Source organism: Sinocyclocheilus anshuiensis, unplaced genomic scaffold (assembly GCF_001515605.1).
Source record: "Sinocyclocheilus anshuiensis isolate Anshui unplaced genomic scaffold, SAMN03320099.WGS_v1.1 scaffold1365, whole genome shotgun sequence".
Taxonomy (NCBI): Eukaryota; Metazoa; Chordata; class Actinopteri; order Cypriniformes; family Cyprinidae; genus Sinocyclocheilus; species Sinocyclocheilus anshuiensis.
Window position 1 is genome coordinate 981,492 of NW_015551032.1, and position 17,567 is coordinate 999,058.

The window sequence follows — 17,567 nt, forward strand, 5'->3', positions numbered from 1 at the left end:
AAATGGGAAAAAATGTCTGGTAAATATAAATTAAAAAAAAAACAGTAATAACAATAATAATAATAATGTTGTAACTTCTAATTATATATGTGTGTGTGTGTAAAATGTAATATATATATGTCTGGCAATACTCATTATTATTAATATGGTTGATGTTTCTTAAGAATATCTATTAAAAAATTTTGAGGATGCCTTTTACCTGGACTATGTCTGAGCTGAAACCCCCACTGAGCCAGATCCAATGAAAGGTGGGGATTAGGCCATATCCTGCCACAGCACAGAATATAACAGAGCGAAGCTTCTGCCACTTCTTGGTCAAGTAATGAGGGTGGATCTGGGCAAAGAACACTGCCAACATCATGGCCAGAACGGTTACCAGGTACACCTGCCGCCAGTACTGCAGACAGTTACACAAACCAGACGAAACTACATGAACCACAAACACATGGAAGTCCTCTTAATGTGCACAACATAGACACAAAAAATCACTTGTTCTGGAGGAGGAAAAAAAACTGGTGCAAGAAAAAGCAATGGAGAAAGCGGTCCCTCTTTCTCTTGGGGCACTTGGCTGATTGAGTAGTCATCCAAAAAGCAAAGCTAAACACTTGGCAGGGGGAGAGTGGAGATGGCTCACCCACGTGTGAATGTCATATGGTGGGGAACAGGAGTGACGGAGTGGGTCCATGAACACCGCCATCTGCTTTGGGCTGGAGCAGATTTCTGCCGCATTCTGGGGCACAATAAGCCAGCACTTCCAATATGTGGGGCGAACCATGTGGAGCAGCGTGGCCAAAAGCGCTGGTGCTCGGCAAACAGCAAGTGGGAGTAGAGGGGACGAGAGCAAGCAGCTTGCTCAGGATATCCAAGATCCAAGCTTTCAGAAAAATGCACCAGATTCTTGAACAAAGAAGATTCCACGCCAAGCGGCACCTCGTCGTTTTTATACCGGCAGTACAAAGCCGCTCCACAGGGGATCCATTGTGCAAACTAACAGCAAAGGAGGAATAAACTATCGTACAACATAATCAAATATACTCTAGCACAGTGTTACAGTAATCTCACGGGAAATGTCAAGATGCGACAGCTCTCAGTGTGTGCACTTCTAACTTTCCTATTAAATGTTCATACTATTCCTCGCTTTTAAAGGGATAGTTCACCCAAAAATGAAAAATCTTTCATCATTTACTCACCCACGTCGTTTCAAACTTTCATCTGTGGAACACAAAAGTGTTTCATCTGTGAAACACGAAAAATGTTTTTGTCCATACAGTGAAAATCAATGTGGTCCAAAATTGGTTTTTAAAATATCCTTTTTTTTCAAGAAAAATTTTCAGAAAAGAGAAATTCATACATGTTAAGAATGACACGAGGGTGAGTAAATGATGTCATAAGTGTCCTTTTCGGCTGATGAAAAAATGATAATGTGTACTACAAGCGAAATAGAAAATATAGTGAAATGGTGATTTACTAAACACATAAAAACAGCCTCTCCGTGTAGTATTCACAGCGCGCGCACACACACACACACACACACACACACACACACACACACACACACCCGACAACAGTAATCTCACGGGAAATGTCAAGATGCGACAGCTCTCAGTGTGTGCACTTCTAACTTTCCTATTAAATGTTCATACTATTCCTCGCTTTTAAAGGGATAGTTCACCCAAAAATGAAAAATCTTTCATCATTTACTCACCCACGTCGTTTCAAACTTTCATCTGTGGAACACAAAAGTGTTTCATCTGTGAAACACGAAAAATGTTTTTGTCCATACAGTGAAAATCAATGTGGTCCAAAATTGGTTTTTAAAATATCCTTTTTTTTCAAGAAAAATTTTCAGAAAAGAGAAATTCATACATGTTAAGAATGACACGAGGGTGAGTAAATGATGTCATAAGTGTCCTTTTCGGCTGATGAAAAAATGATAATGTGTACTACAAGCGAAATAGAAAATATAGTGAAATGGTGATTTACTAAACACATAAAAACAGCCTCTCCGTGTAGTATTCACAGCGCGCGCACACACACACACACACACACACACACACACACACCAGACTGTTTTCCCCAGGAATAGGTGAACTCTTGCTCTGTATCTGTTGCACAGGTAACATATGCCCACAACAAAAGCAGGCCAACCATCTGCTGCTAGAGACCACTGTGGGACGATACACCTCAAGCCACCTAATTAATCTACCCCTGTCCACATTGGCCATAGTGCCATTGGCCTATCGCACACAGTGGATCAAACTCTACCCATAAACATTTATTACTTCGCTGATGAAGTTATGGGACGTTTACCTCCAGTACTGCCCACATCTCCACCTCCCCTATGCCAGAATGGTTTAGTTCCAATATACTTTGGTAGTTTAGTACATCTCCTAAATGGAAATTTGTCTTGACTTGTGGTGCTAACATACACCCTGACCATTCCCATTCCACAACAAATACACAGTGACTTTTCCCATCAGTACACAGGCATTAGCAATCAACTCAAACATCACACAAAAGCATGAAAGCTTATATTCACCACTGAATAAACACATTAAAAAGGTAATTGAGACTTTTTAATCTAACAATTCTGACTTCTTTTCTTGCAATTCTGAGATTGTGATATAAAAAGTCACAATTACCTTCTTTTTTTATTTCGTGGTGGAAAAAAAAAAAAACATGAAATGCAAGTTGTAAGCTCAGAAATCCGAGAAAAAAAAGTCTAAACTGTGAGACGTAAACTCACAATTATGAATTTATAACTTGCAATTGACCTTCGCAAAGACCCACCCCCCTTAGTTACTGTTGCTACGACCGACAAGCCATGGCGCTCTCACGCAACACATCATGTTCTCACGCAGTGAAAATTAGATTGCGGAGCAAAGAGGAAACGCGCCGACAGACAAGACAGAGCAGGTTACTTTTGGTATGAAAGTGTCAGCTTTCAAATTTTGTTATTTTTAAAAATAAATTCAAACAATAAATACCATTTTGTGGCTCTTTAATGTGTTGTGACAGATCGCTGTAGCGTCTCAGTTCAAGCGGCGTGCTTTCCGATCATCTCTTCCTCTTTACAGGTTATAGCATGAAATAAACATGAATAAACATCAGAAGGTATCTTGTTTCAACCACGGAAAGACGTCAATGCACACCATTTTTCAAGTTCAAGTCTACCGACGTTAATCTACTCTCCTGTCTGGTTTGTTTGTCGGACAAAATGGCAGATTCGGTGTTATGATTGGTCAGATCGCTTGTCAATCAAACTCCCAGTGAAGGATTAATTGTCAAATATAAAATGCAATCCTGAGAAGGAAAGTTTCAATTGTAAAAAAAAACAAAACTCAAGTTGTGAGAAAAAATTTTGAATTGCGAGATTAAAAGCCACAAAAAACCTTTATTTCATGGTGGAAATAAGCTTCCATCATTTTTTTTTCAATTCCATTTTTTTTTTTGACTGTAGCAGCACCCTCTCTAAGAAAGCAGATGCACATACGTTATTACAGTAGAATGCGTAGAACACTCCTGGAACATAGCCTATGATTCCGATGGAGATCCCGGCATAATCCAGTGCCATCCAGCGGTGGCTGTTTTTTTCGGAACGGTGGCAGCAGAACAGATGATAGCCAACAGAACACAGCATGCACACCTGAAAAGACAACGCAAAGTGTTGAGATACAGATAGGTGTGTGTAGGCCATATATGCGGATTCACATATGCAAAGTTTTCACAATACAATAAAAAAAGCTAAACCTTATATGATGAACTTATGAAGCCAAACAAAGATGCTATAATTATGTCTGTATGAGAGAATATGAAAGGTGGTAGAGGCACTTTGCCTAATCCTGATGCTTGAGAGAATGGCTGCCAAGGAGAGAAGCTCCCATTTCTGTCTATAACCGATGGCACGAGAGCAACCGATAACAGATCTAGAATTAGACAGGACTGGGTTTAGGTGATAAAATCATAAATTTCAACTCTAATCCCTGGCAACTGTGAATGTGGAAAGCCTGATAAGGCCTTCAACAGTCCAAGGATTATATGAATACTTTTTGCTGATCTAAGATCAGTTTTTTATTAAAAAAGATGGAGCTGATCCAAGCAAGCAACCATGGTTAGAGATTATTTGTTTGTCATGCCAAAAAAACAAAAATAAACACTTTATATCCACTACCTACTGTGTTAACTATTTACAGCGTCTATTAAACACACTTCTGAACTGCTCAAGTTTTTCCTCGTTTCCAATTTTCTACCTAAACGCAAAGCCAAATAATGTGAGGGCATGATGCAAGTAGCACGGACATACCTGAAAGCAGAAGAGGCCTATGGAGTAGATGACATAGTCCTCTCTGGATGCTCCTAACATAGGCAGCACCGCCAACAAGTCATAAACTCCCAGTGTGAAGAACAGGAAGAACCCCAACAGATGACTCCAGATGTTTACCGTCTCATTGGACAGAATGAAAAGGCTACAAAACACGTGAGATTATACCAGCTAATATCTTGTTATTCCCTCAGTTGGCTGAGCTATATTACTATACCTACAGTAATTAATATCATCCTAAAATATTTGTTCATTCTGATGTTTGCTATTGAAAAAAAATACACTCTGCATTGAACCTGCACTTACCTTTTAATGCACAGTCTAGAGGTCAAATAGGCTCTGTAGCCATCAGTGATATAAGGATTTTCCCGTAGGAATCCCGGCACCTGCTCGTAAGTGTACAGGCGGATTCCTCTGGGCACCAGAACTGGCCAATACTTGTAACTGCCCAATTCAATGTACTGGGCACTCTTCAGCACCTTCGCTGATGGCATGATGATAATGTCACCCAGTCTCACACTCAGAGTCCTACAGACACACAAAGTTTAATGGATAAATGGTTTTTATAAATATCTGACAAAAAGTGACATGGATGTGAAATTTTATAAAAGAGTGCAGTTTTAACTGACCTCCTCCATAAAACTTTTATTGTGAAGTATAGCTGAGGTGTGTGTGTGTGTTTAATATGTCATTATATCAGTGTTGTTATTGTTAACTAAAAGTATTAAAAATAGAAATATTAGATGAAAAACTGATATAAAATTGGTTTCAAAAACCAAAACAAATATATAAAAATAATGAAAATGACAAGTATATGACAAAATTACTGAACTAAAATTAAAAATTAGAACCTTAGTCAAAACTTTAATAATTACTATAATCATATGTATATACTACAAAAACGATGCTGAATATCATGTGAAAATAATAAAGTAAAAAGTAAATGGAACCTGTTAAGAACGTTCTAGCTATATATTTCTGCTTCATTTAAAAATGGTAATATCAAGCACTACTGGGAAGTAAATGTGGGGTATGTTTTGTCCGGTCTCAAGAATCAGTGAGTACTGCTTGCGTTCATTGCTGAACTGTTAGATTGTTATGGAAAAACTAAGCACTTGGGCTGTACATAATACAAATGCAAATTTCACACCTTATTTAGAACGAAGCCTGTTAATAACATGAAACGAAGCTTTAGGGTGGGCTCAAGTAACAGACATCCCTGTCACTGTCCAACATGTTGTAAAGCTTATGGCAAAATACATACAGATATACACAACATATAAACCTACTGAAATATGAAATTATTTATTTCAATAAATGCAATACCCTAACTAGTCAAATATTTACCTTTATCGCTAAATTCGCTATCACTGTGCTGTATCTAAAATGGATAAGCAGCTAAATGCTAATCACATCTATCTAGTGTGCTTAGTTCCGAAACGGATTAGTGTTTGCTTAATCCTGAATTTAAATTTACCATTGGTCAGATAAATGTCTGCATCGAAGAATCCGCGTTCGTGTCTGTGAGGCTCATAAATGATGTTAGTATCCCATGTTCAGACTCATATTAGCCCGGTGAGGGCAGCAGGAAGCTGTGCTGTGTTGCTAGCTGCTAACAGGCTAATAGAGAGATTATTGTCACATGTAACCCGAGGCATTAATCCCTGTCTTCTATCCGGCGATTACTTTATCAATCTTCTTGTTGGTTTAATAGTTAACATTGCCTTCTTTGCATGACTCTCACTCTCACTAGGCTTGTGGATTAGCTGAACTTGAACAAGGGACTTTCTAAAATGCTTAAAGTAGCTTAATGTACCAAGACGGTGATAAAGACAAAATTGTAAAGCATATACTATGTGCAGATATGCATATAAGATCAAAATGTGAACGCAACGCGTTTATTTACACGTTAAGCATTTTCCTCTCATATAAAGAACGCGCTTAATGCACCGAGACAGTGATATTTAAAGACCACATTCTGTACACACATCTTACTAATAAAGCATAATATGTGTGGAAAAACAGATGAGCCCAAAATATGAACTTTAGAAATCGCTGTCTTAATCCAGAAGCGCTTTCTATACTACAGTTTTCTAAAGAGAGGAAAACGCTTTACATTTAAACATGTCGCGTTGATATTCTGGCTCATCTGCACGTCTTTTAGCATCACCGTCTTAGCACATTAAACTAGCATTTGAAAATGCTACAAAACTTTCCCCAAGCTCCTAGGGATTTGATTTTGCTTGTCATTTGTTGAAATAAATATAAAAAGTAGTGAGTTCGTGACGGTTCGCTGAATGTGACCCAATCTCTGATTCTCCTTCGTGGCCATGGAAAAATTAATATTTATAATGACATCAATTATACTTTGTCATTTAAAAGTTTCCAACAAAGAAATGGATCGACTTCTGTCAGCTTGTTGAACACACACTTTTATTTGGATAATGTACCATATGATGGCTGAAGCAGCAGCGAGCGACACTGTATTCAAGCTAATCGGGTAAACACTGTAAACCAAATTCTACAAAACCTAAGAGAGAAATGCAGTGCATATCATGCAGTGCGATAAAATAGCTTCTCTTCCCTGCAAACGATACAATGAAGAATGAATGGTTGTTTAACTTAAAGGCAAAAACAAAACAAAAGATAAGCATTTATCCTTATAGAGAATGAGAAGTAACCATGGGAACGGATAGCGTATCCTGCTAATATGGCGGCGCCTTCCCGAAATGCAATGCGGAGTGAAAAGATCGTGACGTAACTCCTCATTCTCTATAGCACCCATTTTTCATCGCATTCATTAGGCTACATCGACTGAATTGAGACCTGTGGGTGGCAGACTGCTGTCAACACGTTTTGAAGACTTTTTTCTTTTCATAAACATCTCAGGTGTAATCTTGTGTGATAGCCTACTCCTCTGGGGCTAGAATCACACCTAATCTTCCCTCAGCTATTACACCCAAGATAATTACCTTCTCAAGTGGGAGTGTGTTCTTCATTAGCGCTCCTAATTCACCTTTCATCACTCCACTCTTCAACAGGCTGTCAACAGCATTGCCAAGGCAATTTGCCTGACTGCAGCAAACCCAGCAAGACAGGAGAGTGCCATCACATTTCTGGTTCAGGTGTTTTTTACGTAGGCTAAAATATTTGTACTAAATGATAACGTCCGTGATAAGTAGTTTTTTTTTGTTTATTCCTCAGTCCATCTGATATGTCTTTTTATTTGAACTTGTTTAGGGTAAATGGAGAAGACATTCAGAAATGTTTCAAATTTGATTTGCATAAAGTATCTGTCTTGACATTACTGGCCAGATTTATAACTGACTTTACCTGTCATTGAGAAGACACCGAAACTTCACACAGAGCTGGACCTTCTCCGACCTCTTTACACTCGTTCGTTTTTTCATTTCAATTCGCCCTCTCAACCTATGTTTCTTGTAGCAAGCCAACCGCCACACGCTGTTCTCTACTAGTGATGATATGGCCCCCAACCAAGAGCAGGCATCAAATCCAATAACAAGGACACAGTCATTGTTAGAAGAGGTTGGCCACGTTTCTTGCTGAGAAACTATCCAGCGAGTAAAAAACATTGTCACCCTGACAGCGGCCTCGCTAAGGCCCGTCAGTGCTCCCCTGCTCTGGTCGCTTTTATTTATAATCTCCACCACGAGACATCTGCTGCCGCCGTGCCTCTGTCCTTGCCGTCCACACAGAGGGTGCACATCAACGTTTCCACCGCAACCTGCACCGAAGTCCAGCTCGCAGGCGGGAGACACCACACTTTGCTCCAATAGGATGTGTGTCGTGTCCGCTCCTGCTCCCTGGAGACTGATTAACACGATACAGGGGACGGAGGGAGGCTTCACCAGCACTCAGACTGATACTTACATGATCAGAGTGCCTTTGTTTGTTTGGTGTCTGTAGTCTGGTCACAAGACTATTTTGGGGAGCTGATACTTTGAGAAAGCTCTGTAGCCATCTGACAAGGCCTAGTTTGTCGGCAGTTCCTGAACAGTGGGAAGTCAAGCAGGCCACTGCACCGGCCCTTGACGCAAAATGGCACAGGCAGTTTTGTGTTTTTTATGCAAAAAGAAGACCACGTGCAGCTTCAAATGCCACCGCTTTTCCTCAAAAGAATAAGTAGACTAAATAATATATATTTTTACCTCGGAACATCCTCAGATTACAAATATTAACTTTGTATGTTTGTGCGTTTGGTGAGAGAGGGTTATTGTCATAATTTCATGAAATAAAATAAAAAATAGGCCCTTATGTCAGAAAAATGTACTTTAATTGGCATAACTCAGTATACTTAGTCATATTAAATATTTTTTACTTTATTAAAACCAGTTGCTACCACCTGAAATACATTTCTTATGTACTATTGTGTTCACCATTTTTTTCTGCTTCAAAGAAGTTCAAATGAGGCAATGATTGGAGATTTCAGCTTAGTGAAAGTTCCATCTGCATAACAATATTGGGAGGAATTGAGCTTTAATATAAAGGCATCCTCTTTTTTCACTTACAATTATCTCTTCAATACATCTGGCCCCAAGACTATAATTCCCCAGAGGCCAAAAGAAACGGAAAACAATTTCCACAATAAGCAAGAGATTAGGTCAGACAATACAATTGTTCTTCTGCATTTAGCATTTGCTGGAACAAGATTAATATCTTGTGATATTAATGACTGTTTGCTGTGTGTCACTTTTGCTGTCAGCATGACATACTCTAAATCCTCATTTATGGGGAAAATCATAAGCCTGGCTAAGGGACTCAAGCAGACATGCTAAGCTTTTTGGCACTGGGTGCTTATTATTTTCTAACCCCTCTGCAGTGGCAAATAAGCACTTTGTTATAAAACTGATTATTATTACATATTGCCCTTACAATGCCCTATTGATTTTTAATTTTTTTTTAAAAATTTTATTATTATGTCAAATTAATAGAATATTCAGGATTCAAAGAGCTGTTGAGGGGGAATTTGTTCACTATAAAGTTCTGTTGTGTGTGTGTTTTACATTATTACAGTATTAGAAATGTATTTTGATAGGCACGGACCATGGTATTTTTTATACTAAAAATGCGTGACAAATGCTAAATATCTTTTTATAATGTAGGCTATAATGTTATTTAATAAATGGTATTGTACTGAAAATACTAGAATTCAAAGAGAATACTAAGTGAAATCATTGTTCCTCCTGTAGATGTCACCCTGCATCTATTTTCTATCACAAAATACTTTTTAACAGTATTCGTCCAGTAAATTGTTTGAGTTCTATACATTTTGTATTTCTAAAATAAATTCAGGGAGAACATAAACTGTTTGCTAAGCATTTAACCCGAGATAGTAGGCCGATTCATAACAAAAAAATAATAATACAGCAAAAATAGATTTTTGACATAGAAAATTTAATAACTTTGATTAATTTCATACAATTTTCACTTTAATTTGACACTATTCCACAATTCAGCGAAAAAATAAAGGTAAAACAGCAAGTAAAAAAAAAAACAAGTGTCCCGATAGAAATGATCAATCTCTTGTGCTGTCCTGAAGTGTAGTGATGATTTTGGCAGTAGGTCTAAAAAGATCCACTAGATGGTACTGTGGTCACTCATTTCTACAGTCTAGGCTGTTTAAAATGGCCTAAAATACTTCCTTTACTTTTTAATAGAATATTTCATACAGTCAAAATCCTGTGGAAACATTATCAAACAGCATGGGGAATCTGAAACGAAATGTATTAATTAGTTTGTAAATGAGCTAAAACAAACGTGAATAAAAACCAGCTCAGACGAGCTCAGTGCAATGAATGAGTCAATTCTGAAAGAAAAACAACAACAACAAAAATTTGCTGGCATTTCATACTTATGAATAGAAATACATTTCTTATTTGAGAGGTTTGACCCTCGTCACGGTAATGTATTTTGTCATTCTGGCCTCCAACACCACGACTGAATTATTGTTTTTATTTTCGGGGTCAGTTCATTAGACGGCAAACCCACAGTAATGGATTTCTCACATCACGGAGTATAAATGAAGATTCTTTTTCAATTGTGGACGATATGACTCCATCTAGTACAGATGCCAATGAAAATTACAGCCTTCTCTTGAGCGAACACATTGCGCTGATGTTTTTGATGCATCCTTGCACGTGGTGATTGAGGTAGATTGTCTAGGACCTGCTGCTTTTCCCTGATATGAAGGCAGGGGAGAGCATGAAACAGTAGGCTGGAGAGGAGGGAGGGCCGTCTGCCCTCTACGGGCCTGAATCTCCTCCCGCCACAGGACTACCCCACGCCCAGGCTTGTTTGTAGGATTGGCACTAATTCAGCAGCGCCAGCGTCTGACCTCAGCGGCAGCGGCGCTCCGAGCTCCGAGAAGACCCAAGGCGATGCGAGGGATTCACCTCAACCGGGGAGGGGAGGGGAGGGATGGCTGGGTAGGTGGGGGTGTCTCAAGGTCAGTTAGGGGGGGCTGGGAATTGGGGTGGAAGAAGAGACTAATGAGATTTTCATTCTCTCTTTCTCTCCGGCGCTGGTGGCATCACCTTGCAACCCCCTGTCAATCTACCACCTTTCATCAACTGAGAAGGACAGAGGGGTGTAGGCAGAAAAAAACGGAGAAAAAATACTGTTTGTTTTTTAAACAGGACTGTTAATCTATTTGGACTGGGGTAATAGAGCATTTGCCTGGCACCTGTAGAGAGCCGTCTGCGGAAACATGGGGTTGTGACATTCCCCTAAATATGCTGAGCCTTCTCTCACCTCTCATCAAACAGTGTGATCTTTATGGACTGTATCATATTGTGCTGTAATGTGCTTTATTGTCCACAGAATAAGCTTTTCTTAAAGGTAATTGGAAATCTGGAAATGGCTGCTATCGGCTGATTTTTAAATGCATTATTTCTGAAATGTGGCCTGGGTAATGACCCTGTTGGTGTAAAACGTAAGATTTATCTTGACAGCCAAAATCGATCCATTTCACCTTTGTCTAATGGAAATTTTTTATCAGGGATTATCTGTTTATGTAAATGAGCGTTGCCCTGGAACAGGGAAATAAAAGGAGCTTGAGAGGGCAGTTAATCTAACACTTGACACGTCAATGTGGACATAACGCATACAGAGCCCTCTCGCTCTCTCTCTCTCTTTCTCTGTTAGGGTTGAAATGATGGGAGGGAGTCTGTCCCAGACCTCACCAGACATTTGAATTGGGACCTTAATTTCTATATTAAGAAAAAACACAATGGCTACTCACAAGCATTAAGATAAATTCTTGGAACATTAGATCAGTAATAAAAATAAAATGCAAGTGAAATCTAATTATGATTTTATCATAATATTAGACCTCAAATTTGTATATTACATTAAATTTATATGTAAATATATCTACATTTAGATCAATAAATCAAACTGTTGCAATAAATGTTATATATAGAACATGCATATGCTTTAATATACAGTACATAGGCTACATATAAGATTGCTTAGTGCTTAATTAACAGATTAATAAATCAGTTACATATGAAGTCATATAAGTCACCATGAAATCAAAAACTGACAATTCTTTTTTTTAAATGGAATATTGCAGTTTATTATAAATGATTTATCCGTGCACATGATTAAAAAAAAGAAAAAAGTGCCCTTGTAGTCAAAAACATTAAATTCCCCTTCTCCTTGCTACGACATCTCCTCTCCGATGACACCTGCATCAGTGCGAGTGCAGGACAATAATCACTTCCCTTGAGAAAAATTGTAATTTCATGCCGACTTTAAACCATCGGATTACCAAATATGTCTTCGTTCTGCAGTTTTACTTATGTGGGCTCAGACACGTCATATCATTAGACACATTTTAAGTGTTTAGTAATGGCTTTTGGCCACAAGGATGACTTCAGATCACCCATGATGTAAGATTGCATTTATAGCTCTGTTACCCATGCAGGTTGCATCATGATCCATGTTGTGTTTTCAACAGGGCAACCTATAAATTCCCCCTGAAATGTGTTTATGTGGTGGCTGTCCAGTCTCTGACAGAGTAGTCACTTAAAAGAAGGCTGTTTGGATTGACAAGGCTTTCTCGGCCGCATCTGTAGCGCTCCTTCCGATATGATGTTTTATGAGGACCCTCGTGTTGTTGGTAGCATCTCAGCATGACAGTGATGCTATGTTTTGAAATACAGCCCAGGATCTCCACTGAGAGAGACAAATGGAAATTTAGCATGTGCACAGCTAGTCCCAGGGCAGCCACATTGTCAGCTTTACTGAGGCAAGCATAGCCCTGATGGAGTGTCAGACATGCCAGTGTACTGTACACTATGGGGAACTCCATCACTGTTCCAAACACTGACTGGTGTCAAGGGGCCCTGAGACAGACCTTTGTCCCTAAGCCTCTCTAAGCCCATCCATGAAGGGCCAGCAATTATTGAACAGGCAGCAGATGCATAGCAGTACTCGAGGAGCCACCTTGAGTAGAGAATGATCTGAAGTGCATCCTGTGCTGTGATTTTTTTATTTATTTACTAATTGATTGAGTGATTTTTTTTTTGTTACTGTAGTTATTTTTGCGTGGATGTCCATGTTGGTTGTCATAGTAGTGATGAAAACTGACGTAGGTTTATCATGAGTGAGACTTTAGCAATAGATAAATACAGCCATTGATTGTTTTTATAAACACAATATCCAAATTCATTGCAGACAAGTGTTAAAAATGGAAAAAGGGTGATATATGCAATTTTTAAATGAGGTCCTGTTGTTGGTCATTGTTGAGTGATGCACAAATTTAAAACACATTAAACATGATCTTATGTTGGCGCATTACGAAAATATGACTTTAACCAGATTTACATTTGGCAGAAATTTTACATATGACAGAAAATACGAAGTGGCCTTCATTGCATTCAGTGTATACATTTTTCAATGCATGCATGGCATGGGAATTGAACCCATGACCTTTGCAATTGTTAGTACTATGCTCTACTGTTTGAACTACAGCTAGAGAATTTCAAAGCACTTACAAAGGTGGAACAAAATCTAAAAGTTTGGTTGTTTAAATTGTGGTGAGAAAGAATAACAATAATAAAAACATTTATATATTTAATATTTATATATTTCAAACAGAGTTCATATTTGTCTATATTTCTCTTTATAATAACAGAGAACTCAAGTCAAGAGTTTTTGCTCTTAAGGATAAAGCAGTTGGTTGGTGGGTATGCAAGAACACTGCAACAGTGAAGAGTCTTCATGGGCTTCAAATAGGACAGAAAATCACCATCAAGGTACTTCCGGCACTTCAGCTCAAATTCTAAAAGTAAGATGAAAAGCCAATTGCACTTCTCCACTTTAGGTGCAATGGGAGCTTTGTGCAGTTAAAAGAGTTTCAGATCACCAGAGGCATTAAAAATGAATCCCAGCCACTAAATGGACTATCCCCACTCATCAGAGATCATACGGCTCCTAAAGGAAAACTGTGACAACTGTTAAGAAAAGACTTCACTAATACACTTGAGCATACATACACACATAAGCATATGAATGCAGAAGTCATTTTTTTTTTGTATTTCAACAAAGATCTGAACATACTGTATGGATAATGATTTATTAAAATTGTCCCCTGACTCTCCTGATGAACCTTCAAATAGAGTGAGACAGAACACTGATGATTTTTGATCTTTTTTTGACAGTCTCCATTTCATACTATTTCAGTAATCCGGAATTCATACCAAATACACTGTAACAACAGCAGCACTGGTTGTGAACTCTTTCTGTAAACAAACAACATTATCATTAGATTCATGACACATTCAACACCTACCGCTGCAGCCCTATTACTTCAGACTGTTTAGCTCTCGTCTGCTTCATTCCCCTCTGGATGTCAGAGCGGCGTCCTGACGGTAATTTGTTGCTAATCAGCTGTCAGCTCACAAGTGATGATGAGGCAATCATTTTGCAGTGGCGGTAGGTAATGGCCTTAAAAGTCACAGAGTCAATGTCAATAGGATCTCTCAGATTCAATCAGGAAGCAGTCATGACGGATGGCCCCTGCTGACATAACCACTCATTTTGAGCCCAAGCATCTGGGCCCTAGTAAATAACCATCAGAGGTTGGGTCCAATGGACAGGTCATTAGCCCTGAGAAAAATAAATATCTCTTCTCTATGAAGGCTGCAAGTCATTTAGCACAGACCAGGAAATTTTACTCAAGATTAAGTATGATGAGCTAATATGAGTCAGAGGAGGCTGTACCGCACAGCGCTGTGATGAGACGGAGTGGAAATTTATACGCAGGACCTGGCTGGTGAATAGGATTTTAAAGAGCTGATGAGTTGGCTTAGGGGTTGGACAAAAATCTTCTCTTCCCCTGCCCCCTACGCACTGCACAGACACTTAAAGTATAAGCTTTTATTAGGGGACGGATGCTCCTGCCCTCCAGAATGTTCCTTGTTCAGCATCTACATGTGGGATTACTGGCAGTTAATAAGGTCGGCGGACATCTGTGTAACACCAACCAATCTCTTATCCTCATTTTGTTTAATGTAAAAGACCTTTAATTAGCTAATTAAGCTTTTCTGGGACAGAAACTCCCACCAAGCAGGTTAAACGTTCAGTAACTTTGAACTATCACTGCAAGAAGTGAGCAAAGTCATTTATCAAATACATGCAGAGGATCTAAATTTAGCATTATGTACAGTAGGAATGCACCACTGTTCTCAAAATAAACCACACTTTTTCTATTTTTTACAGATTGATTCTGACTGGTCGGTGCTACTAACCGATGCTACTTTAATTTATCTAGTATCACACTGCCAACTCCAATCAGTTGTAATGGAAATTACCAATAGCACTTAAAGGGATAGTTAAATTAAAATTCTGTCATTAAGTACTCATGTCGTCCCAAACCCGTAAGACCTTTGTTCATCTTTAGAACACAAATTAAGATATTTTTGATGAAATCCAAGATCTTTCTGACCCTGCATAGACAGCAACGAAACTATCACACTCAAGGCCCATAAAAGTAAGGTCATCGTTAAAATAGTCCATGTGACATCAATGGTTCAACCTTAATTTTATGAAGCTACGAGAATACTTTTTGTGCACAAAGAAAACAAAAATAACAACTTTATTCAACAATTTCTTCTTTTCCGTGTCAGTTTTCGATGCATGCGTGTGCACTCCCAAGTTCTAAGTCAGAATGCCGGCTCCTGCGTCAGCAGCACCACACGCATGCGTTGTGGTACTCTCGTAAACACACGTCGAAGACTGTAGTTGCGTTGCTGTCTATGCAGAATCAGAAAGCTCTTGGATTTCATCAAAAATATTTTAATTTGTGTTCCGAAGATGAATGAAGGTCTTACGGGTTTGGAACGACGTGAGGGTGAGTAATTGTTGACAGAATTTTCATTTTTGGGTGGACTATTCCTTTAAAGTCTGTGAAAACTGGAAGTTGCAACCGACTTTACATTAGTACTGATGCATTTCCAAGTTAAACTGAATACTTAGAGTGCATAGTTTGATTTTAGCGCACCTCCTTGCCATCTCTAACACCATTACAGAGAGGAAGCAAATGTTCAGATTTTGACTAAAGTTTATGGAGACAAACACATTTTTTTCTTTGGATTGACAGATTAATTGTTCACCACAAGACTAATAATGCTAATACTATTTTACTATTTTAGGGGGGGCTTTACGTATTTTATTAGGGTTAGGGAAGTAGAATATGGTCATGCAGAATATGTGCTTTATAAGTACTAATAAACAGCCAATATGCTAATAATATGCATACTAATAGCAACTAGTTAATAGTAAGAGTTGGTTCCTATACTAAAGTGTAACCCATATATTAGTGTATTTATTTATTTATTTTGGAGAGTAGCATGTTATACAATTGTAACATCATTGTAAATGACCCTCATGTCTCTGTTCTGTCATTAATTCAATTAATAGTAATGACTTGTATCCATGAGCTCAAATAAAAAAAACTTTTTTTTTGAGAGTAGCATGTTATACAATACTTGCATATAGTGCAGTAGGCTACATTGCAACATACAAAGACGATGTATAAATAACCCTCATGTCTCTGTTTTGTCATTAATTCAATTAATAGTAATGACTTGTGTAACCCTGTTACTAGAAAACATTTTTTTTGGTTTGTGGGCAGGTACGTGTATTGGGTAATGTGTATTGCTTCTTTAAGAGACTCTCAACAATTTCTTCTTTTCCGTGTCAGTTTTCGATGCATGCGTGTGCACTCCCAAGTTCTAAGTCAGAATGCCGGCTCCTGCGTCAGCAGCACCACACGCATGCGTTGTGGTACTCTCGTAAACACACGTCGAAGACTGTAGTTGCGTTGCTGTCTATGCAGAATCAGAAAGCTCTTGGATTTCATCAAAAATATTTTAATTTGTGTTCCGAAGATGAATGAAGGTCTTACGGGTTTGGAACGACGTGAGGGTGAGTAATTGTTGACAGAATTTTCATTTTTGGGTGGACTATTCCTTTAAAGTCTGTGAAAACTGGAAGTTGCAACCGACTTTACATTAGTACTGATGCATTTCCAAGTTAAACTGAATACTTAGAGTGCATAGTTTGATTTTAGCGCACCTCCTTGCCATCTCTAACTCACAGCAGACTGATGCTTGAGAATCTGAGCTGATTAATACTGTTAAAGTTAGGTTTGTTAAAGTTTGTGTCCAGAGGAACACAATTGTTAATATTAGGTTGAAGTGTTGTAATCTAACTATAGAAAGTCATTCATTTTATGTGAAACGGTAACTCCCAGTTTGTGAGAGAATTTTAAGTGTAAGACAGGGAAGAGGATAAATTCGAGCATATTAGTCGAAAGCGAACTGTTGGAGAGGAAGAGATTAGTTAATTTAAAAGTATAAAAGCCAGGCAACAGGTTGCATTAATCCATTTATTTGAGTATATTTTATTTGTATTTCTCTCCTGTTATTGTTTTGAATTCATTTATTGTGAAAGCCATACATCTACAGCATCTATACCTTTATTTTTTCCATTTGCCTACTTGAATTCATATTAATACCCCTTTGAACTCACTCATTTAATTGTGTAGTGTGTTGTTTCATTTCCTTGATTGAATTTAGTGAGTATTTGAAGTGATCCTAAGTCAACCAGAAATCGGTTAGTAATAATTTCCATCAGAAGACAGCTAAACAAAGGATCAATTAGAATTTCGAACTCAGGCCCTTATCAGTCCAGTGGTAAAGTGATAAGGGGGCTACAC

General features: G+C 38.4%; 1 protein-coding gene across 1 annotated transcript in view; it reads right to left on the reverse strand.

Moving 5' to 3' along the window:
• The window catches only part of LOC107661222 (progestin and adipoQ receptor family member 3-like), a 10,689-nt gene extending 3,539 nt beyond the window's left edge, over window positions 1-7,150 (reverse strand). Inside the window, exons 1-5 of the mRNA XM_016450721.1 lie at window positions 7,096-7,150; window positions 4,628-4,858; window positions 4,304-4,466; window positions 3,494-3,646; window positions 200-397 (exon numbers count right to left, since the gene is read on the reverse strand). Of these exons, the coding sequence (XP_016306207.1) occupies window positions 200-397; window positions 3,494-3,646; window positions 4,304-4,466; window positions 4,628-4,858; window positions 7,096-7,106 (756 nt within the window). The 5' untranslated portion in view covers window positions 7,107-7,150. The remainder of the gene's footprint in view (window positions 1-199; window positions 398-3,493; window positions 3,647-4,303; window positions 4,467-4,627; window positions 4,859-7,095) is intronic.
• Window positions 7,151-17,567: the final 10,417 nt, after the last annotated feature.